A 24963-nucleotide genomic window follows, 5' to 3' on the forward strand; every position below is an offset into this window, starting at 1 on the left:
TATAAACCTAACAGGCAACTTTGAAAGAGATGCCTTTGATATTGAATATTGATATTGAATATGTCAATGCTGTTGTAATGAAATGCTTCTTCTAAGTATATGGTTATTAAATAAGTAATTTAAAAAATAATAAAATAAAATAGTTTGTATTTGTAGAAGATAGAGAAATACATCAACGCATCACAGTTGAGAATACAGGAACATGTTTATCCGTATCTTGAAATATGATCTATCAGAATAGTACTTTAATCAATGGGGAATAATATATAGTGTACAAAATAGGATAATTGACTATAGTTTTAAAAATAAATATCTAAACCCCATAACAAATTCTCCTTTGCATGTGGATCAAATGTTTAAACATAAGAAACAAAACCATAAATATACCAAAAAATAGAGCTGAATGATTATGTTGGAGAGGAAGAGGTTTTCCAAAATTTGATATAACCTAAAAGCACATGATAATTTGCATAATGATTAATTTAAAAAGGTTCTAAGAGATAGCTCATTGGGTAATAGTACTTACTCAGGAAATATGGGAACCTGAGTTTGAATCCCCAGCATCCACCTGAAAAGCCAGACGTAGCTGCATGTGTCTGAAACCCCAACATTGTGGAATGAAGACAGACAGGCCCTGGAAGTTCACTGGCCATTATACAATGAGCTTCCGGTTCACAAACCTTGTCTCCAGGCAGTAAAGTGGAGAAAAAAAATAAAGGAAATCACCCTATGTCCTCCTCTGGCCTCTATATGCACACCCATGTGCACACACACTGATATACTATGTGTACATACTACACACATGCATCTGCACACATACAACATATCACATAAAAAAAAATTTAGAATTGAGATTCAGTCCCTATAGCATACATACAAAATAATGCCTTAATTTTTGCATGGCCAAAAATCTTGAAAATTGAGAAGGTTTTAGTCTGAAGAAAATATTTTATATATGAGAGAGAAAGGGTTAATGTTATTTTATAAATAGGTTTCCAAATCAATAAAGAACAAAGCAACCTCACATTAAGAACATAAGCAGAAGATTTATTCAAGTAATTTATAGCCAGAATCAAATGGCTATTAGATTTGAAAAGATGCCCAAACCTACTAATTGCCAAAGAAATGCAAATTAAAACAACAGTACACTATCATTTGCTTACTATTAGAGTAGTCAGGGCTGAAGAGTGATCGTTCCTAGTACTGGCAAGGATGTGGGGAGATTGACTCTATAATATACTATTGATGGAAGTAAATTGGTGCAGTCCACTTAGAGGGTAAATTTAGAAGTATTGATTAAATTTAAATGAGCATAAATGCTCTTTGACCTAAAAAATTCCAATTCTACAGACATATGAAGTTCACAGACTTTGCCAGATATTTGTGGCTGCCATTGCACCTTGTGGAGCTTTGTGTATATAGAATCTAAAAGTGTGCAGTGTACATGTTTATTACAGAATTCTTGTCATAAAAAATCTTTTAAAGCTTCTTTTTTAAAAAATATTTTATTTTTATGTTTATGAGTATATGGCCTGCATATATGTAAGTCCACTTTTGTGCAGTGCCTTCAGAGTTCAGAAGGTATCCAATCCCCTGGAACTGGAGTTACCGACAGTTGTTAGCTGCCATGTGAGTGCTGTGAATCGAACCTGGGTCCTCTGCTAGAGCAGTCAATGCTCCTAACCACTGGGCCATCTCTCTAGCCCTTCCCCCACTCTTCTTTTTTAAAAATATTTTTATTGAGTTTTTGTACATTTCATATAATAGGTCTTAATCAAATTTAGGCTCCCTCTCCCATCCACACCTCTCATAGCCCCCCACCAGATTTCATGCATTCTATTATATATGTTAAGGCCTATCCATTCAAGCATTTTCTACCCAGATGTCCCTTGGTGCATGTTCATCCACTGGAGTCTCTCAGCCTATCTAGAGCCACTCCCTTAAAGAAGATCAATTCTTCCTCACCCCCCAGTAATCAGTTGCCAATAGTTCCTTGGCTAAGGTTGGGGCCTGGTGTCCATTTCCTCAGTTCTATGCTGAGTTTTTGTCTAATAGAGTCAACCTGGGTCTTGTGTATGATGTCACCATTGTTGCAAGTTCATATGAGCAAGTTCCTCTGAAATCCTGTTTCCTTATGTTCATGTACCAACTCTTACAATCTTACCACCCCCTCTTCCACAATGGTCCCTGAGCCATGGGTGGATGAGGTTTAATATAGAAGTCCTATCCAAGGGATATACATTGTGCGGTCTTTTATTCTCTGAAACTTGGCTAGTTGTGGCCTTCTGTGTGCATCTCACTGTGTCGTAAAAAGAAGCTTCGCTGGTTAGAAATGAGGGATAAAACTTAAGTGTTTCTGCTATGTAGTTAATATGAACTTCACCTAAGTAGATCCACCTATATCTATTTACAGTTGTATCCTGAGCTAGCTTCTCAGGATAAATACTTGTTAAATGAACAAGCAAAATGAATTATAAAGCACCTATACAACTGAAATTATTTTCTAAAGAAAGCATACGTCAGATTGCTTTGTAGACCATTCTCTTCTTATAAATACATATACATATAAATGTTGATATATTGGTATCAAGAAAAAAGGAAGTATATCTTTTAGCTGCCTCTTGGAGGACATTTTTTAAAGTAATGATATTAACTATATACTTCACATACCACAGTATTTCCTTTAGGTTTTTCTTTTTCTTTTAAACAATGACTATTGTTTGTGTTTAAAACTAATTCCCACAACTGGCTCCAGTGAGGATGGGATTTTCAAGCATCTGTGCTTGTGTCTTTTCTTATGTTTTCTAATTGAACTTTTGTGACTTTCATACAATATATTTTAATTATATTTAGACCAATCCACTGTCTATACCTGTTTTTTAGCCCACCCCACTGGATTTCATATACTCTGTCATGTATATTAAGGCCCAACAAGTCAAATTTGTTTCCCCAAATGACTTTTGTTCTGCATCTGTCCACTCGAGAATGGTTATCCTATCTGGCATCACACCCTTAAAGAAAACTGACTCTTACCTTCCCAGTAGTTATCTGTTGCCAGTAGTTCCTCAGCTAAGGTTGGGGCTTCTTACTTACCTCTCCACTATGCTACTTGGATTCTGTGTGGCTTGAGCTTGTGTGGGTCTTTTCCATGGCTCTGGAAAACTTTATCTCCTTGAGGTCATCCACTACCACTGATCTTACAATCTTTCCACCCATCTTCCACAATTGTCCCTGAAACTTGTGTGGCAAAGGTTTGATATAGGTATCCTTTTCAGGAATAAGCACTCTGCAGTCTCTTATTCTCTGCACTTTGACAGTTGTGGATTTCTAGGTTAAACACCATCTGTTACATGAGGAAACTTCACTTGTGAGTTGAGAGATATGTTAATATTCTTTCTGCCCCCTGATTTTCTAAGTTCCCTGAGTGTATTAGTCAGGATTCTCCAAAGAAACAGAACCGATAGAATGAATATATATGTATAAAGATTTATCAGCTTAGCTCACAGGATAGAGTCTGAGTAGTCCAACAATGGCTGCACCACACTGGAGAGGCTCAGAATCTGTAGTCACTCAGTCCACAAGTCTGGATGTCTCAGTAGTCCCAATCTGGTGCTGAAGGTCTGACAAATTCCAAAAGATCAGCTAGTCTTCAGTCTACAGCAGCAAGATGAACTCACCAGCGAGAGAGAAGGCAAGCAACAAGAAGCCAGGTGTTCTCTTCCCCCATGGCCTTTTATACAGGCTGCCATCAGAAGGTCACACCCATAATAGGTCATGATTTCCAGCTTCAGATGATCCAATTAAGAAGATCTCTCTCATGTCATTTAATCCCAGATCCAATGGAGTTGACACCCAGGATTAGCCATCACAAGTCCACCCCATGTTAGCTTAACACTCAATAGCATCTCTGTATGTCATGCTTAATTTTCAAATGAAAACAATGTTGAGGTCATAATTTCACCTAACATGATATGACTATCCCACCATACAATGACTAATGCATTGTATATCTTAGAGTAGGTGATAAGGTCTTCAAGGAGTGCTTAGTCCTTTAGTATCTCATAACCCAATATAATCATATAGGTTCACAATAGTTAACCACTTAACACATCTCAATTACACATTCAAAAAAGAATAACACAGTTATCTGATTAATATATGTGTATACATGCACAAGCCTATTCTTAACCAAATAGGACAAAAATACTCATGTCAATTACAATCCATGTTTCTGCAACTGGTCACATGGCCTAAGTTGGTATTTACTACCTTCCTCTACTACCCATTCTTTATTTCCTCCACCATCAGCAAGAACCTCTGCAGGTCTTGGCTCTTTCCCTGGAGGAGTGACCCATACTTTCATCCCTGAAAGGTCTGGGCCATTTGTTTTCCTGTCTGGATTGGGTTGTTTCATTTTCCCATTGACCTTAATCACAGGACATGGTAACACCAAAAGTCGCCCTAAGGAATCTCCTGCCTTCCAGATATAATCTTCATTACCATCATTGTGGAGAACAAGTCCAATTTCCCCCTGGTAGTCTGGGTCAATCACCCCTCCTAGTACTGTTATTCCTTTCTTAGCCTACTGACTTTAGGGTATCAGAAGCCCAAAGTGTCCAGGGGGAAGTCTTAGTTTCCAGTTCAACGGAATGTTTGTTGTCTCTCCTGGCAGAAGCACTCCCTCTTCTGGAACCAAAACATCCAAGCCAGTAAGAGTGCAAAGTCAAGGATACAGGAAGCAAAAATTTTCATAGAGGGTCACCAGGGGCGATAGTGAGTGGAATCATTCCCACTTCCACCCCTTGATTCCTGGACCTGTGAATCCTGGCTATAAGAGAAACTGTACCTTATATTGGATGCTGATTCAAAGCATACATTGACTTCTGGAGGACCCTGCTCCAGCCCTCCAGGCTATTGCCACCTAATTGGCACTGTGCCTGTGTCTTTAAGAGACCATTCCATCATTCTATCAAGTCAGCTGCTTCAGCATGTTGGGGAACATAGTTAGACCAGTGGATTACATGACCATGAGCCCACTCTCGCACTTCTTTTGCTGTGAAGTGAATTTCCTTTTCTGAAGGAATGCTGTGCATAATACCATGATGCTGGATAACACATTCTGTAAGGCCTTGGATGGTAGTTTTGGCAGAAGCATTATGTGCAAGAAAGGCAAATCAATAACCAGAATGTGTCTATTCCTGAAAGGACAAAACACTCTCCCCTCCAAGATGAAGGTGGTCCAATGTAATCAACCTGCCACTAGGTTGCAGGCTGGTCACCAGTGGGAACAGTGCTATATGGGGCAGGGGGGGCTAAGCATTGGTCTCTGCTGTTGATACATCTGGCACTCAGCAGCAGCTGTAGCCAGGTCAGCTTTTGTGAATGGGAGTACAAGCTGTTGAGCCCATGCATAACCTCCATCTCTGCCACCATAGCCACTTTGTTCATGGGCCCATTGAGCAATGACAGAGATAGCTGAAGAAAGAGGCTGGCAATCCACAGAGCAGGCTATTTGGACTCATCTGATGAAGCCACCTTTTGATAAGCATTTACATGAGACACAGGTATGTTCACATCCTTTGCTCATTTGGAGAGATCTACCCACATACTTCTTCCCCAAATGTCTTTCTCACCAATTTTTCAATCATGCTCCTTCCAGGTCCCTGACCATCCAGCCAAGCCATTGGCTACAGTCCATGAATCCATATATAATCACACTCCTGGCCATTTCTCCTTCCAAGCAAAATGCCCGACCGTGTGCACTGCCCGAAGTTCTGCCCACTGTGAAGACTTTCCTTTCCCAGTGTCCTTCAGGGTTGTTCCAGAAATTGGCTGTAATGCTGCAGCTGTCCACATCTGAGTAGTGCCGGCATAGCATGCAGAAACATCTGTAAACCAAGCCCTAGTCTTCTCTTCCTCAATCAACTGATCGTAGAGGCAGACCCCATGAAGCCATAGGTACATGATTGAGAACAGGAGGCATCATAACAGGAATAGGAACCATACTCATTTGGGCAACTTCTTCATGTAACTTGCTTGTGCCTTCCAGGCCTGCTTGGGCCCAATCATGTGTATACCACTTCCATTTGATAATGGATTGTTGCTGTGCATGGCCTACTTTATGGCTTGGGGGATCAGATAACACCCAGCTCATGATGGGCAGCTCCAGTCACATGGTGACTTGGTGGCCCATTGTCACATGTTCAGTTTCCACTAATCCCCAATAGCAGGCTAAGAGCTGTCTCTCAAAGGGAGAATAATTGTCTTCAGAAGAATGCAAAGCCTTACTCCAAAATCCCAATGGCCTCCACTGCCATTCCCCTATGGGGGCCTGCCAGAGACTCCAAACAGCATCTTTATCTGCCACTGATACCTCACGCACTATCGGGTCTGCTAGATCATATGGCCCAAGGGGCAGAGCAGCTTGGACAGCAGCCAGGACCTGTTGAAGGGCCCTTTCCTGTTTCAGGCCCCATTCAAAAGTAGCTGCCTTCAGAGTCACTTGATATATGGGTCATAGTAACACACCCAGATGAGGAATGTGCTGCCTCCAGATTCCAAACAGGCACACTATGCATTGTGTTTCTTTCCTGGTGGAGGGAGGGGCCAAATGCAACAACTTATTCTTCACCTTAGAAGGAATGTCTCTGCATGCTCCACCACTGAACTCCTAGAAATTTCACTGAGGTAGAAGGCCCTTGAATTTTGGTTGGATTTATTTCCCATCCTCTCATGCGCATATGCTTAACCAGTAAGTCTAGACTGTCTGCTACCTCCTGCTCACTGGATCCAATCACCATTACATCATCAATATAGTGGGACAGTGTGATATTTTGTGGAACAGTCAGGTGATCAAGATCCCTTCGAACCAAGTTATGGCACAATGCTGGAGAGTTAATATACCCTTGAGGTAAGACAGTAAATGTAGACTGTTGGCCTTGCCAGCTGAAAGCAAATTGCTTCTGGTGGTCCTTATGAATCAGTATGGAGAAGAAAGCATTACCAGGTAATGCTGCATACCAGGTACCAGGATATGTATTAATCTGCTTGAGTAAGGAAACCACATCTGGTACAGCAACTGCAATTGGAGTCACTACTTGATTAAGTTTTTGATAGTCAACTGTCATTCTTCATGACCCATCTGTCTTCTGCACAGGCCAAATAGGAGAGTTAAAGGGAGATGTAGTGGGAATCACCACCCCTGCATCATCCAAATCCTTGATGGTAGCACTAATTTCTGCAATACCTCCAGGGATGCGATACTGTTTTTCGTTCACTATTTTCCCTGGCAGAGGCAATTCCAGTGGTTTCCATTTGGCCTTTCCAACTATAATAGCCCTCACTCCACAGGTCACGGAACCAATGGGGGGATTCTGCCAATTCCTAAGTATATCTATCCCAATTATACATTCTGGTACTGGGGAAATAACCACAGGATGAGTTTGGGGACCCACTGGACCCACTGTCAGTCGGATTTCAGCCAAAACTCCATTTATCACCTGACCTCCATAAGCCCCTACTTTAACTAGAGGACCACAATGCTTTTAAGGGTCTCCCAGAATCACTGTCAACTCAGAACCAGTATCTAATAGGCTGCAGAAATCTAATCATTTCCTTTCCCCCAATGTACATTTATCTAGTAAAAGGCCGCAGGTCCCTCTGGGGAAGGATGGGTGAGAGGTGAACAGCATAACTCTTTGGTGACAAGGTCCTTCCTCAAGGGCACTCAGCCTTCCCTTCATTCAAGGAGTTCTGTGTCTGTAAACTGTTTCAGGTCTGGAAATTGGTTGACTGAGCGGGATTCCTTATTGCTACAATCCAATACTGACTTTCTGTCATTTGTCCTAGAGCTTTTCTGCTTATACAGATCAAATAAAAACTTAGTAGGCTTCTCATGTATTTGGTAGCTGGGAACACCATGATTGATTAGCCAGTACCACAGGTCCATTCAGGTCATGCCATTATAAGTATTGTTTTGCCTTAGCCGCCCATTACAGTAAGCACTCTCACCTTCTCTTTGGTAAATCAATACTGCCACCTGACCCCTACTTCAAGATCCTGACCTATTATATTTACATTTAATTTATGCAATTGAGCAGTAGCATCTCCAACTGTAAGATCTGGCATAAGGAAAAGAGCAAAAACAAAGCTCTTCAAACATTTTGGTGTCTCTCTCAGTACTTTCCATCTTATAAAATTAGTAAAAACCATGTCCTCTGGGCCCTCCCACTGTGGAGGATTTTGTTTGCGAATCCACTCGAGCATACCAATTTGCCTTAGCCTTACAATCCCTTCATCAACACTAAGCCAAGGGATATCAGGTATCTCCAGCTCTCTGTCAGTAGGCCATCTTTTGATAAATTCCTCAGCCAACCAATCTAACTTTTAACACCTTTTTTAACTGCACAAGCTTCCATATTAAAACTAGAATCCCCTGTCAGGGGGCCCATGTCAATAAACTCAGCCTGATCCAATTTTATGTTCCTTCCACAATTATCCCATACCCTTAAAATCCATTCCCAGACATATTCACTAGACTTCTTGAATGAATTAGCAAATTTACTAAGTTCTTCAGTGGTGTAGCACACCTCCTCATGGACCACACTTTCTATCTCTCCTCTAGGGGCCTGCTTAGCTTTGAGTCTGATTATAGGTCTAGAGGCAACAATAACTGGGCCCAGAGGGACATCAGCCTTGTCTTGCTGAATGGGATTAGTTTCCTCAATGGAATTAGTTTCCTCAGGCAGGGGTGGGGAGGGTGGGTCTGCTGAGAGTGGGGAGATTAATTCATTGGGTGAAGCAAATTCCTCAGAATCTGAGGATTCAGAATCCTCAGCCTCCTCAGGGTTCTCCCACACATCTCCATCCAACATGTCAGGATTCCAATCTTTCCCTACCAATGCCCCCACCTTTACTGCTGACGCCCTTCAAGCCTGGGAATTAAATTTGTGTTGTACGTCAGCCAAACATATAATAAGGACTCCAGCTTGATTTTCTTCAGCTTTGGGTCTCTGGCTGCTGGAGAGAAGATTCTCTTCCAGGGCACACTTGGAAACTTTTAAATTGTTGACTCGAATCTGGAGCTTGTCAATTTTATCATTAAGTCATTGTTTATCTTCATCACTTTATCCAAAGATGCTAGAAGTAACCAGCCAGCATCACTATTTTTCTTATTTTTCCACAAATTGTTAAATGCTTTCTGTGTAGAGTCACTAAATTTCTTGCTTTTCACAAGAGGTGAGTTAGGAGATTCAAATGCATCTATCTCCATAATTGTTTCAAATAGTCTACACTATGGATTTTCAATGCTCTCCATGCTACCTGAAGACTCTGAGTTGGAGAGCCTGCTCCAAATACCCATTAAAGAAATTCATCCTTTTAATTCTGTTTCTCTAGAACCACTCCTGGTACCATGATCTGTATTAGTCAGGGTTCTCCAAAGAAATAGAAGTAGTAGACTCTATCTTGTGAGCTAAGCTGATAAATCCCTATACATACACATATACAGCAAGACAAACTCACCAGCGAGAGAGAAGGCAAGCAGCAAAAAGCAAGCGTTCTCTGCCATGGCCTTTTATATGGGCTGCCATCAGAAGATCACACCCACATTTAGGGCATGTCTTCCATCTTCAGATGATCCAATTAAGAAGATCTCTCTCATTTCAGTTAGTCTCAGATCCAGTCGAGTTGACACCCAGGATTAGTCATCACGCTGAGCCTTTGGTATAGAGGCATATTATAGATGTGTCATTTAGGGCTGAGCACCTCACAGACACTTACTCTTTGCATTTGACCAGCTGTGGAACCTTGTAATAGTTTCTATTTGTTGCTGCAAAAAGAAGCTTTTTGGATTAGTGAGAGGTACACTTTTCTGTAATACATAAGGATGCAGATTTAGAATATAGTAAGAAATTACAGTAGTCTAGGGATGTGACAATAGTAAGTTTTTCTCTAGGATTTATGACCTCTATAGCCATGTGCATTTGACTGTTTGCAGACAGACATTTTCCAAACATTACTGTGAGAGAGAAAGAAGCCAAATAATATCTCAAATTGTATTGAAACTGAAATTTGTCATTCCATACTGAGTTTAAACTATATTTATTTATAAATTTATATGATTATAGTATGTAGAACAATATGTCTTGCTGCTAAATATACATATATGCCTTTAATTACCTCTTATACTTTATATAAATTACTTATTTTAGATTATGAGGATAAAAGCATTTGACTTAACAAAAATTGTGACTCAGTATTTTATAGTTATACGGGAACTAAAGCTTATGTAAAACCCAGGCAATATTGTGCATAAATAAAAAGCTTAAGTTTAAATCATTGAAGATCTTGATGACTTTTGAATGTAAATTTCTAATTTTATTTTTATTGTGCAAAAGAGATATGTAAAAATTATGTTCAACTTGCATGCTGACTATATATCAAATAGTAAGGGTTTGCAAGTTTGCATTTTCTGAACTGAAAATTGTTTGCAGGTACTCTGTTCCATGTGAAAATACTTGATGAAATAAGGATATACCCAGTCATTATGAGATATAATTAAATATATGCAATCATATGTATTGAGACAATGAAATTGCTAGCAAAATTGAAATTTCAGTTGCTCTATTAACATTGTAATTTAGTATCCACAATCATATTTGACATAGAGATCTGGACCTCTTTCATGATTTTTAAAATATTGTTCATGTTTTCTGTACATAAAAGGTTCTACTTTTCACTTAATCACTCATTGATATGGCATTATGTTCTTTACAGTTCACCCAATGATGTAAAGGAAACATTGCACATAATAGTCCTGGATTTGCATTCATTATCCATTATCTGTCTATTCAACAAATGCTAAATAAATACAGACTGCCTGTCAAAAATCTTCTGTGAACCTTTTAAAAAAGTAGTTGTTCTGGGGCTGGAGAGATGGCTCAGTGGTTAAGAGCACTGACTGTTCTTGCAGAGAACCCAGGTTCGATTCCCAGCACCCACATGGCGGCTACAAACCATCCTTAACTCCAATTCCAGGGGAATCCAAAGCCCTCTTCTGACCTCCAGAGCATTGCACGACACAGGTGCACTAACATACATGCAGACAATACACTCATACACATTAAAAAAAAAAAAAGTAGTGATTCCTAGGTAAATAAGCCCCTGTAATTGATTCAGTAGGTTTAAAGTAAAGTCAAGCATTTGCTTTTGTCAAAAGTGCTACAGTTAACTAATGGAGGACTCAGTTGCAGACTTGTCTGTCCAACACTAGTGACGTAAGAGATTGTATGGGCCAGAGGGAGTAGATGACCACAAGGAAAGAGTCTTCCAGACAGCTGATGAGTTACTCATATAACTCACAGTGATGACAGCATGCACAAGTCCTATGCAACCTCAAAACAGGCAAAATCCCAGCACAGACGTGGGGAAGTAGGTAAGAAATCCCAACCCACCCTAAGAAACTTTTGGCAATTGATGACTATTGGAAGGGAGAGACAGTATCTTACAGGGATGGGACTCTTGCTGGGCCCAGTGGTTGGGCCCACACTGAAGGACATTTGGAAACACAAATCAGACTCTCTCTCTCTCTCTCTCTCTCTCTCTCTCTCTCTCTCCATATATACACACACACACACACACACACACACATATATATATTAGAGTATATTAAATTTGACAGGGGCAGTTGGAGGAGGTGCAGATAGGGGAGAGGATCTAAATGCCATTAAACTATATTGTATAAAAATCTTAAAAATTCAGTTAAAAAAAGAGTGAACAGGAAATGGCTTCTATTTGCCAAGAGCTAAATGAGTGAGTTGGGTAAGTAAGGGGTAGTTGCAGAAGTGTGTGATAAGTGCTATGTTGGGGTTAATCACACTTTTTCCCACTTGGAACTAATACACATTGACTGTATGTCACTTGTCTGTTGATTGACTATAAAACACAAAAGAGATTTTTCTTCCTTTCTAAAACCAAATGACCTAAATTGTGATTGAGACCGTATTTTTTGTCTTAGCTACTCTGTTCCTTAATTGAATGAATTAGCTAGACTAGCCTCTGTGATTAAACTCAGGAAATGGAAAAACAGACAGACAAATTCTATTTCTGATAAAAGCCTATGGGAGATTAGTAAGAGGTGAACAAGAATTGAAAACCTGAGCTCCTCAAAGGCAGGGACCTTGTCTCCATCTCGTTAATATTTTCATCATTATAGCCTAATTCATAGTCCAGCAGTTGTGAAGGCCTTGAATCTCATGTGGTTTGAATCTTCTTCCTGGTGATTAATGAGAAGCTGTTTCTACCTAATTTTTCTCTACTGTGAGAACTCTATCCCTAGTTCTCTGACCAGTGACTGCAACGAGAGCCCTTTTGAAAATATCAGAGCAAGAAGATATTTTCTTGTCTTTCAACTTAAGAATTTTAAAGCCTTGCTTAATCCTTCATATGTGGGTAATTGTGGTTTTTTTTTCTTTTTGTTTGCACTATTGCCAGCTGATGCACTGTTCATACTGCTTTAATGTCTATTTTCTTATGCTTATTCTATATTCTTCTCTGTGCCTTTGTGTGGTATGTGTAATATATATAATGTTTGCATGTGACACATATGCTTGCATTTGTGTGCATGCACATGTGTATGTGCTTGTGGAGTCTAGAGGTCTATATCAAGTGTCTATGTCAATTGCTGTTTACCTTATTTTTTCAGACAAGGTCTCTCGATGAACCTGAAGTTCACTGATTTTGCTAGGCTAGAAATCCAGAAAGCCCCTGAGATCCCCTTGTCTCCAGCCCCTTCATGATGATATTATATTGTACTGGAGTATATTGAGTTGTCAACTTGGCATACCTGGATGGAAGAAACCTCAGCTGAGGAATTTCTCCATTGGATTGATCTGGCCATGTGTGGAGCATTTTAGTGATTTTGAGTGATGTGGGAAGGGCCTAGCCTATTATGGGTGGTGCGACAGTAGTTGAATAAGAAAATAGACTGAGCACAGGCCAGAGGAGCAAGCTGGTAGGCAGCGTTCCTCCATGGTCTGTGCTCTAGGTTCCCACCCTGAGTTCCTGCCTGGCTTCCCTCAGTGATGAAATGTGACCTTAGAGATGTAAGATGAAATAAACCCTTTCCTCTCCAAGTTGGCTTTGGTCAATGGTTTTTATCATAGCAATAGAAAGATACTAAAACACAGGCACACATCACCACACCAGGTTTCTATCTGGAGGCCGGGGACCCAAACTCAGGTCTCCTGCTTTCACAGCAGGCTCTTTACTGACAGCCATCTCTCCAGCCCCCATCTTTATTCTTTTTAGTTCTATTTCAGGCAATTTGCATTATTTCTCTCTCTACCTATAAGTTGCCAAAACAAAGCACTAAGTAAAGGAAGACCTGGAAATTAAATTTTTCCCAAAATCATGGAGGACGTATGCCAGATACCCTGAGCAACACCAAAATGCTTCACCATTGCATAGAGCAGACCCCATCATCTCCATCTCCTGGTTTCTAAAGATGAGACCTGGGAAGCTTACCTAAACCACATTTAGAATTCTTCCCAAGAAATCTAGTGAACGTAATCCACATCGGAATTCCATAAAAAATACTGAGAGAGCCCCAAAATGAAAGCTTCATGATTAGTGTTATTTTGTTATCATTATGACCTAAATACAAGGGACTGGAGAAATAGCTCAGCAGTGTTAAGGGCACTGGCTGTTTTTACAGAGGATCCAGGTTTGGTTTCCAGCAACCACATGGTGACTAGTAACTGTCCATAACCCCAATGCCAGATAATCTGATGCCATTTTCTGACCTCCGGAATATTGTATGGATATGGTGCACTTACATGCAGGCAAAACATTCATACACTCTAAATAAGAATAAATAAATAATTTTAAAGACCTGAATATAATTGAAAGCTTTTGTGATCTTTCTCTGTGACTACATAGCATTTGCAAAGATCAAATTGGGCCTTATGAAGAAAAGTTTGTCTGATCGTAGGGTTGTTACCTTGTCAACTTTGGGTTCATATGTAGTATTGATATATCTAATGTGAATATAAATTATGTAAACTTCAAAGTTGTATAATATTTGAAATAAAAATAGATTTCTTCAAATTAAACAAACTGGTTGAACCTGTAGTGGTGGTACATGACTTTAATCCCAGCACTCTGGAGGCAGAGGCAGGTAGATATCTGAGTGATCCAGGCCAGTGTGGTCTACATAGCAAGTTCCAGGTCGCCTAGGGCTACAGGGAGACCCTGTGTCAAAAAAAAAAAAAAAAAAAAAAAAAAAAGGAAACTGAAAATTTAAAAGTAAAAGCCTCTGGTGACAAAACAATAAGCTGTTCAAAATGGAATAGAGGCCTATCCATGCTCCTTCCTATACATAATAATGGGCAAAGAAATGAGTAACAGTCCTAATAAAACAACAGGCAGCTGAGCATGAGCAGCTTCTACAGGAATCCCACGTTAGAGAACTCCACCAGACATTCTAATGTGTATAAATGTGTCTTAAATAGAAGAAAACCTAGTTATCATTCCTTGTTATTAATCTATTTTCATTTTTCAGAGATACTATACAGGTGTGCTGTCCCTGGCAGTCAAAGAAAGCTAAAATGTGCTTGAATTCTGTACCTATTCTCTCACTACGCTCTAGTACTTTAAAGAAAAGACTCAAGCACGGACAAAGGACATTATACTCTAATGCAGCACTTTTCAAATGACAGTGTTACTCAAAGAACGCAGCTGCTAGCACACAGGAAATAAAGGAAGTGACTTTGGAAATGTGTCTTTAAAAAGGAAAATATTATAAAGAAAAAAAAATTTCACAAAGGCAATGCTGAACTCCACAGTTTTACAGCTATCAGTGTATGACTATCGGAGTTATACACTCTGTCTACTCTGTTGTCAAAGGAAAGTACCATTTTATTTAGTAAATAGAAATGTCTTACATAATTTCAAATGTCAAATGAAGCAATAGTTGCTTTTATTAAACTATATAGTATTTTTTAGACATTATTTTGTTGTTATTTTGTTATGAAGCATTTTAATTTTTCAAAATATTCATTTGACAGTAGCATGTAGTTATGCATTATTCTCTCTGCTTTTCTCTGTTTTACGAACTTAGTTAACACAAAGCCATTTACAGATAATTCAGTACCATGTTTAAAACTATATTCTGAAATAAATATCTTTGAAATGGAAGTTCTATTATAAAACATGAAGAAAGTTAACCCATTACCATGTCTAACCATGATTTTAATTCTTGCAAAATTTCAAAGATAATGCTAAGAAAATATTTCAATCATTGAAGGAAAATAGTCTGCAGTATGTCACTTCATGAACTGTATGTTTGATTTTTTTTTTTTTTTTGGTCTTTTTGAGACAGGGTCTCCCTGTAGCCCCAACTGTCCTGGAACTCACTATGTAGACCAGGCAGGCCTTGAACTCACAGAGATCCACCTGCCTCTGCCTCCCAAGTGCTGGTATTAAAGGCATGCATCACCACATCCAGCTTTGATTATTATTTTACATGAAAATATATGTGCATTAAAGTGTATTTTGTATTACATTTTGTTTTCAGAAAATTAGTCTTGAATCATGCTAGGACTCCCAATAATGACTAGTTGCATGTTTGTTCAGATCCCTGGAATTCTCTCAAACATATTTCTCAGTGATCCAAACTATTTTTCTTAAAATTAGAAGAATCAGATGGCAGTTGGAAAGAAGTCGACTCTTCAGCTTTGACAGGGACATCTTGTTTCTGAGCAACCCATTGCACTGGAGGATACATTTCTAGTGTCCAACCTTTTCTAACCTTTTGGCAACATTTTTATAGGCAACACAGTAAGAGCATCACACTATTTATTTAGGCACCTAGATTCTCCACACTGGTGCAGTTACTTCTTCCTGCTATGATCCAGTTCAGAGAGAAATTTAATCATGTATATATAGTGCTACTGTATTGAAATGTGAACTAAGGTGCTATCCTTGCATGATTCACCTTTTGTAAAAAGTGTATTAAAGTTGTTGAAATGTCAGGATTCTAGTGATTCTCTCAAATCTTCATAAGAAATTTGGAACAGAAATATCATTTCTTTTTGGAATAATATTCTCTAGGAATCTGTTCCTAAATCAAAGTAAATTCCTGTATAAATTTATTGATTGAAATTTTTAAGTTATATTGACATCATATATCCCAATGTTTGTGAGCTGAAAGGGAACAAGATTATTTATTTAAAATTCAATATTTTCTTGAATTTTTGTGTTGCATACAATATATTTTGATTGAATTTTGAAACCCCCGTCTACACCTCTCAGTAATCCCCCACAAACAATTTCATGATATATATCCTATAGAATCAAATTTGAGTCCCCAAATGCCCTTCAGTGTGGGTCCAGGTGGAGCCTGGTCAACCTACCAAGGGTCTTACTATTAAACAAAACCAACTGTCCCCTACTCCCAGCAGCCATCAGTTGATAGTAGTTCTTCAGGTAGGACTGGGGGCTTTTTAGCCACCTCCCCACATCCATGCTGGGATTTTCCTTGACTTGAGCATGCTGTCACTATTGCTGGAGTTTATATGAGTAACTGCTCAGCTGTCTGGAAAACTCTGCTCCTCTGTGGGTCATCCACCACCTCTGGCTCTTACAATCTTTTTACCCCCTCTTCCTCGATGATCCCTGAGCCTTGGGAGGCAGAAGTTTGACTTAAGTGTCCTATTCAGGGATAAGCAGTCTACAGACTCTCTGCTCATATCTCTGCACATAGACCAATCATTAGTCTCTGTGTTAATGACCACCTGCTACATGAGGAAGCTTCTCTGTTGAGAGTTGAAAGATGCATTAATCTATGAGTATAACAATAAGTCATTAGGAGTCAGTTTAATACTATCTCTGTTTAGCAGAATAACAGTATTAGACTCTCCTCTTTTGGCCTGTGACCTGTCTAGCCACAGGTTCCTAGACCTGATATCAGTGTCAGGTTATGGGCTCCAACTTATGAAATGATCCTTAAACCCAATTAGAAAATACTTGGTTACTTCCATAATATTTGTACCGCTATTGTATAGTGGGCATACCTTGGGAAGCCAATTGTTGTAACTTGCAGGCTTCACAGCTAGGTAAGGCTGATGGCTGATTTTCTCTTCAGATAGCATTCATAACACCTTCCCGCTCTATGAAAGCTCTCCAGTAAAGCTGAAGCTTTCAAGTCAGCATCAGCTTGATTTCTCCTTGTTTCTTCTATAGCTCATAAGTATGTAGTATCTTCAGCAATATAGTCTTACTGTCAAGCATTTTTGTTCATCCTAGTCCTTGAACTACATGGAGCAAGTCTTGTTTTATGTGCCTGTGCAAAGTATTATGCAATATTATCATGTATTACAGGTACTGCAATTTACTTGTTTTATATAGTCTAGATTCAAGACTCTTTATTAGATATGTAATTGACTTTTTTATGCAGTTTTTCTTTTCATTCTATGATAGTGCTTTTTAATATGTTTAAATTTTTTGCATTTCATGCAAAACGTTTTGATCATCTTTATGCCCCTTCCCCCAACTGCAACCTCCCATGTCCTCCCCACCAGATTTCATTCATTCTGTCATTTGTGTTAAAAGCCTATGTGCCTTTTGAACACAATGATTTTTTTTTTATTTTGATGGACTCTAACTTAAATAACTTTTCCTTGTATCATTCATGATGTGGATATTATATTTAAGAACACTTTACCAAATTCAACATTATAAAGTTTTACCCTTTTTCTAAGAGTCAGAGGTTTTTATTACTTAATTTAGGTCTTAATTCCACTTATATTTTGTATGTGATACAGCAGACCTAAGAGTCTAGCTCCAGCCTGTGAGCTACAAGTATAGTGTCATCCCATGCACCCCTACCTGGTAAGCAGGAGCTGTGAACCAATCCTGTGAGCTGGGAGCTGTGGTCCCTTCTTGTGAAGTGGAGCTGTGGTTCTTTCCTGGGAGCTAGACCTGTGATCCCATCCTGGGTGCTGGATCAGTGGCCTCCTCCCACGAGCCAGAGTTGTGATCTCCTCCTGTGAATTCAATCTGTGATTCCCCACCTGTCAGCTTGAGCAGAGGTCCCCTCTCCTGAGCTGAAAGCTCTGCTCCCCTTACATGAGCCTGAAGATTTGGTCCCCTACTGTGAGCCACAGTTCCACATTCCCCTGGTAGTAGACTGATGGTGGAGGAAAGTGAAGGTTGGAGGACTTCCTGATGTTGGGCAGCAGTTTTAGTCTTCTCTGAGTGACTACATTCCCCACAGCCCCCTCCTCTAAAGTCCCAGGTTGTATATGACAACCTTTTGTGATCTGGACAGTGGAGGTCTCTGTCATTTGCAGATTCTCCTCTTGGGAGGACTAATTCTCTGGAACAGACCTCCCACCTTCCCTGAGAGCCAGCTGTGGTCCTCACTCCACACATGGTCCTGGGTTTCCAGGCCTTGATATTGAACCTCTCCCATTACCAGGCACCAAGAGGTCTTCCATTATTTTTTATTACTGTTCTACAGCCCCAGTATGCCTTCAACTATGCCCTAATTGAACTTCTGAAGAAAATCAGTCTGAGAAGTTGGAAAAAAGAAGAAATAGAACTGTAGTAACTAAACTAATGTAATTCTCAAAATAAAAATATGTATTTATATCTTAGAAGATATATATGCAATTCTATATGTCTACTGTAATTTTTGAATATTACTGACAAAATGTTACTACTAAACTACAACAATAATGTGAAATTTGTCACTTTTCCTATAATGTGAGTTTGCCGTTCACTCCCTTACCAAATTCTCCATCTATACAAAATCTCTCAGTGTAATTCTGTTACTTCTTGAAGAAAGCAATGCTAATAAAATATTTTAAGTTAAAGAGGAGAGAGAGAGAGAGAGAGAGAGAGAGAGAGAGAGAGAGAGAGAGAAGCTGTAGCTATCAGCTGGAATTCTGAGAGAGCTAGCACTATCTTAGGCCAGGAACCAGTAGTATTGGCATCTTAATAATGTTAAATGCTTTCATTCCTTAATCATGGAACGTTTTTCCTTTTATTTGAGTCTTCAATATCTTTAAAAATGTTTTCTAACTTTCTAAACACAAGTTTTGAGTTTAATTTGTTAGCTTATTTCTAAGCACTTCATTTTTTGCTATTGTAAATGGATTTGTTTTCTTAATTTACTTTTATGATTACTTCATTTTATGATTGCTGATATATTGAAACAACTTTTTTCATGTTGATTTTGTTTTCTGCTTTATTTATTGGTCCTGACAGTTTGTGTGTATACAGTCTTTACAGTTTTCCACTTACCATCCTGACGTCTTGAATAAAGATAATTTTGCTTCTTTCTCTCCCATCTGAATGCTTTTTTCCCTCTCCCCTCATTGTTCTCCAGTTGCTCTAATACTTTGATGAATAGAAGTGGTTTAGCTTGTTATTCTCTCTTGTTTCTAATTGTACAAGAAAATTTCTTAAGTTTTTCCATTCATTGAACATGATCTATCTGTGAATTTTCCATATGTGATCTTTATTATGTTTTTGAGTGGTTTCTATTCCTATTTTTAATATTTTAACATAAAGTTATTTGTATAATAGTGTTGAGTTATGTATGTTTTCCACATTGATTAAGGTAATCTTTTTACCTTTATTTTGATAATAGATTGGTTTTCACAGGTTAAAACGTAGTTACAATCCAGGAATAAATAAATTTCACTTGGTCATGGTGTACAATCCTTTATATGCTCTCTTGAATTTGTTGTACTAATATTTTATTGAGGGTTACTATATCTATATTCGTATTTCTTTCTTTTCTTGTGTTTCCTTTGACTTTATTTTCAGAGTAGTACTAAGATCATAATAATTTAGGAAGTATCCCTTTGCTTTTTTGGAGATTTTGTAAGTATTGATATTATTTCTATTTACAAATTCTTTAGAATCCTTTAGAATTTAGAATTCTTGATAGAATTCAGTAATGAAGCCATCCAGGTCTGATCTTTTTGTTGTTGTCGTTGGTGGTGGTGGTGGTGGTGGTAGACTTTTTAAACTAATAATTCCATTCTTTCTTTTGGTAGACATTATTCATATTGTGTATTTTACATAAGTCAGTTTCAGCATGTGGTGTCTATCTAGGATCTAGCCATTGCAGTAGAATTGTAGTGATATTTTGTTGTGATCCTAATTTACATTTCCATAATTACTAACAATATGAATGGCTGTCATCTATTTATGAGTCTTTTGTATATCTCTTATGAACTCTCTATTTAATGTTTTCCCACTTTTTAAATAAGTTGTTTGGCTTCTTAAGTTGTAATGTTTCTTTGTAAATTCAGGATAAAGAGTGTCGTCATTTGTAAATTTTATGGTGATAGTGTCTATCCTTGGGTCTATGATCCAATTTCTTTAAAATTTTTTTGAATTTTTTTGTGAGTTTCATACAATATAATTTCATGGTATTTAGATCCCCTCCCCTATCCTCAACTTATTGCCCCCTACCCAATTTACTGTACTTTATTATTTTTTATTGTTATTTATTTAATTTTATTTTATGTGTATGAGTGGATTGCCTGCGTGTATATGAGTGCACCCATGTCGTGCAATGCTGCGGAGTTCAGAAGAGGACTTCAGATTCCTCTGTAACTGGAGTTATGGATGGTTTGTAGCTGCCATGTGGGTGCTGGGAATCGAATCCGAGTCCTCTGCAAGAGCAGTCAGTGCTTTTAACTGCCAAGCCATCTCTCCACCCCCTGTACTTTAATATATAGAGAGAGTCTTATTTGTGTCCCCAAATATCCTTCAGTGTGGGTTCATGTGTAACTGACCAGCTGTCTGGAAAGGTCTGTTTCCTCTTGATCAGCTACCACCTCTGACTCTTAAAATCTTTCTTCCCCTTCTTGCCTTAGCCTTGGGAGGCAGAAGTTTGAAATAGGTGTCTTATTAAGGGATAAGCACTCTGCAGCCTCTTGTTCTCTGCACATTGGTGAGTTGTAGGTTTCTGTGTTATTCACCATTTGCTGCATAAGGAAACTTCTTGGTGAGAGTTGAGAGATGCTTTCATCTCAGGTGTAGTGGTTGCATTGAATATATGTCAGTTAGAGCTAATCACCTCACAGACATTTATTCTTTGCATTTGACCGTTTGTGAAAGTGTGTAATAGTCTCCATCTGTTGCAAAAAGAAGCTTCTTTGATAAGTGATAAGGTACACTTGTATGTAACTATGAGGATGCATATTTAGAATGAAGAAATTACATTGGTCTAGGGATGTGATAGTTTTTTCTCTAGAGTCCATGACCTCTCCAGCCATGTGTATTTGGCTATGCTTACAGTACTGTTAGAAGTATAGACTGTCTTCAGAAATAGGATCTTACATTCAAATGCTGGGAATTAATCAAAGGCTGTGGTAATAACCTGCAATAAATATTGCCTAGATGGTGTGCAAAAAACAGAGGGAAATGTATTAGTTCAAAGTCCTACTGAAAAATACACATACAATAGATATATAAGTGCATGTGTACAGCTGAAGGTTATCTAACAAGAAAACATAATGCCAGGCAGGAGAAACCTCCTTCCAGTTGTTGGTCAGGATAGTCCAAGAGACTGTGAGCCTTTTTTTTTTTTTTTTTTTTTTCCTTTTTGAAGCAGGGTCTTCCTGTAGCCCCAGCTGTCCTGGAACTCCCTGTGTATACCAGCCTGGCCTTGAACTCACAGAGATCTGCCTGCCTCTGCCTCCCAAGTGCTGATGTGATCCATTTTTAATTGTATTTTGTGTAAGGGCTGAGGTGCATTTTTTTTAGCAGAAAATATACTTGGGCCCAGAACTTGCTATGAAGACCAGGCTGATTCAGTTTCACAGTGACCTGACTGCCTCTGCCTCCTGCATGTTGGGCATGTACTGCCATGCCTGGCAGCAGATAATAATTTTTGTTGTGAAGATCATTCTTTCTCCATGGAAATAACTTGACCACTGTTCAGAAACTAAGTACCTGTATAAATGTGGCTGTATTTCTGAAATAGTTCTATTTTGGAAATAACGTTATTAGATGAATGTACCTTTATAATGGTTTATTTTTTTCAAATATTTTGCTTATTATTTTTATTTTATGTGTATGCATGTATTGCCTGCATGTAGGTAAGTGCACCCGTGTCATGCAGTGCCCACAGAGCTCAGAAGAGTCTGTTGGATCCCCTGGAACTGGAGTTACAGACAGTTGTTAGCTGCAATGTGGGTGCTGGGATTAGAACCTGAGTCTTCTGGGAGAACAGTGTTTTTAACTGCTGAGCCATCTCTCCAGCCCCTATAATGGTTTCTTAGTGCTAGAGTGACCTTATTTTCAATAAAAATGGTTTCTCTTGCATTCAAATAACTCTCCTTTTAAGAAGATCATTTTGTCTAATAATATATTCTCTCGTGCTGTTTTAAGCTTACCTATGTTTTGTCAGCCTTTTGCTTACTTTTTGCTCTTGTTTGTGCTTTTAGATTTAAAATGTGTTTGTTATGTGTAAAATATAATTTGTACTTGCTGATTTTACAATCTGTCAACCTTTTATTAGATATTTGGTATCTTTTATTTAGTGTGATTATTGATAATGTGTAATTAGTTGCCCCTGCTACTTATCTTTCCTTTTCTTGTTTTCCTGGGCTTTTTTTCTAATGTTTTCTTTTGTGTTTAGCAGGGGGTTTTTTGGATAACTTTTACTCTCTATAAGCCTGTTAGCCTTATTTCCACATGAGCAGTTTATCTAGGAGTCACAATATGCAAATTCACACTTAAGGTAAACTATAAGAACCTTGAGATAGTTGCATTACCCTCTCCAATCCTCATGCTGTTGTTACCAGATGTCGTTGTGTCTATGTCTATAGAATAATCCTTGTATATAGATGCATTTACTCTCCAGTCCTCATACTATTGTTATCAGATGTCGTTGTATATATATCTATAGGATAAACCTCATGTATAGTTGCATTTACCCTCTCCAATCCTCATACTATTGTATACATATCTGTATATGTAGGATAAACCTTCTGTATAGTGTTATGTGAGTTTATAGTTATAAAACATCCTCTGTTTTTTGTTTGCTTTTTGTTTATTTTTTTGGTCTTTTTGAGACAAGGTCTCCTGGTAGTCTGAGCTGGCCTGGCACTCGCTTTGTAGACCAGGCTGGCCTTAATCTTGTAGAGATCCACGAACCTGCTTGTGTACTGGGATTAAAGATGTGGCCTCTACATCTCTTTTTCTCTCTTTCTTTCCTTCATTCTTTCTTTCTTCCTTTTCTTTTTCTTAATTTTTTTCTTTTCTTTCTCTTTATCTTCTGTCTTTAAAAAAATTCAAGGATATATATTCATTTCCATACATTACTTTTCCCTGTATATTCAAGTCAAAATTTTGTCTTTTCATTTTAACTTGAATTATTTCCTTTACATTTTTTAATGCAGATCTGTCAACAATGAATTCTTTCACTTCTGTTTATTTAATAATATCTATCTTTTCAACAATTGTTCTTGGATAATCTTACTGTACATAGCACTCACACAAAACAGTTTTTTTTTATTTCAACATTTAACTTTAAATATTACTCTACTGTCTTTCACATCCATTATGCCTGAGAAAAATTTCTGATTTTCATGTTTTCCTTGTCATTTTTATTACATGTTGTTTTCTCTGTTGCTTTGATGACTTTTATCTTGCTCTCCTTAGCTTATAGTAATTCCCTGTGCATGGTTTTCTTTATTTTATTCATAGTACTTTGAAATTCTTATTTCTGCAAGTCAGTGGATTTTTGCAAAGTTGTGAAACTTCATGTTATTTTATCTTCAATTAATTTGCTATTCCTTCTATTTTTCTATCTCTATTTGGTTCCAGTTATTGTTGAGGTATGAAAGATAGTTATGACACATAGTTTTAAACTATGAAGAATGTTTGAATGTAAGAAAGAGGTAAAAATGTTGTTTATTAGAAAATTTAGTTCCTTAAATATGCATAAATACTGAGAACATTTACAGTGATAAGTGTTAATATTACCTGTCCTTTTTCCTATTTTTATAAAATCTGTCTAGGTGCCTTTCCTCCCTCTGCTGTTTACGCAAGAAAAGACTTGTTACAGCGATCCACCCATATTGCTACCAAGACTTTCCAAGCTCTTCGCATATTTGTGAACAATGAGCTCAATGAACTTTATACAGGACTGAAGACAGCTCAGAAGTTTTTGAAAACTGGTGGTCGCCTTGTTACCCTCTCCTTCCATTCATTAGAAGATCGCATTGTAAAAAGGTTTTTGCTTGGGATAAGCATGATGGAAAGATTTAACCTAAGTGTTAGACAGAAGGTGACACAATCATCACAGCTGGGTTCAGACCGTGAAAGTTACAATGGAATCTCTGCAAGAGCTCCTTTAATGTGGGAACTGATGCACAAGAAGGTACTTACCCCAGAAGATGAAGATGTACAAGTTAACCCCAGAGGGCGCTCAGCCAAGCTTAGAGCAGCTATCAAATTATGAGAATCTCACTATCAGTTGATCCTCGGATTTTCCTTCAGTATTTAAATTTTTTTAAATATGCTGCTGAACAGCTTAGTGCAGTGTAAAGTGTAGGCAATCTGGAAATTATTGGTATTTAACTTTTTTTTTTCTCATAAGAAAATGTGGGAAATTATCACATGACATAAATACTTCCAGCCAGGGAACAGAACATACAAAAATTGGAAAATTGTGTTTATCTTTGCATTGTTTTTGACTTTCAAAATGCAATCCTTTCTTTGATGAGGGAATTGAAAAAAAGTGACATTGTGCTTATCTAAATATGTAAACTCAAGCTGTCAATAAGAAAGATACTGTAATCATATCTGCATACCCTAAGTTCCAAATTGAGATATTCACATTTACAGCAGACTTCCTATGGCTCAAGTAATTCACGATGATCATGGAACAAATTTTAATTTCCCAGAGTTGTAAATAATTAATTACTAAGTTTT

The 24963-nt window shown here is 38.1% G+C and overlaps 1 protein-coding gene across 4 annotated transcripts in view; it reads left to right on the forward strand.

The window, feature by feature from the left end:
- Mettl15 (methyltransferase like 15) overlaps positions 1 to 24754 on the forward strand; it is a 256971-nt gene extending 232217 nt beyond the window's left edge. For all 4 annotated transcript variants that reach the window (XM_008851188.3, XM_017802827.2, XM_008851182.3 and 1 more), the window contains exon 7: positions 24048 to 24754. In XM_008851188.3, the coding sequence (XP_008849410.1) occupies positions 24048 to 24490 (443 nt within the window). In that variant the 3' untranslated portion in view covers positions 24491 to 24754. The remainder of the gene's footprint in view (positions 1 to 24047) is intronic.
- Positions 24755 to 24963: the final 209 nt, after the last annotated feature.

The sequence above is a fragment of the Nannospalax galili genome, unplaced genomic scaffold (genome assembly GCF_000622305.1).
Source record: "Nannospalax galili isolate Female #2095 unplaced genomic scaffold, S.galili_v1.0 scaffold11, whole genome shotgun sequence".
Taxonomy (NCBI): domain Eukaryota; kingdom Metazoa; phylum Chordata; class Mammalia; order Rodentia; family Spalacidae; genus Nannospalax; species Nannospalax galili.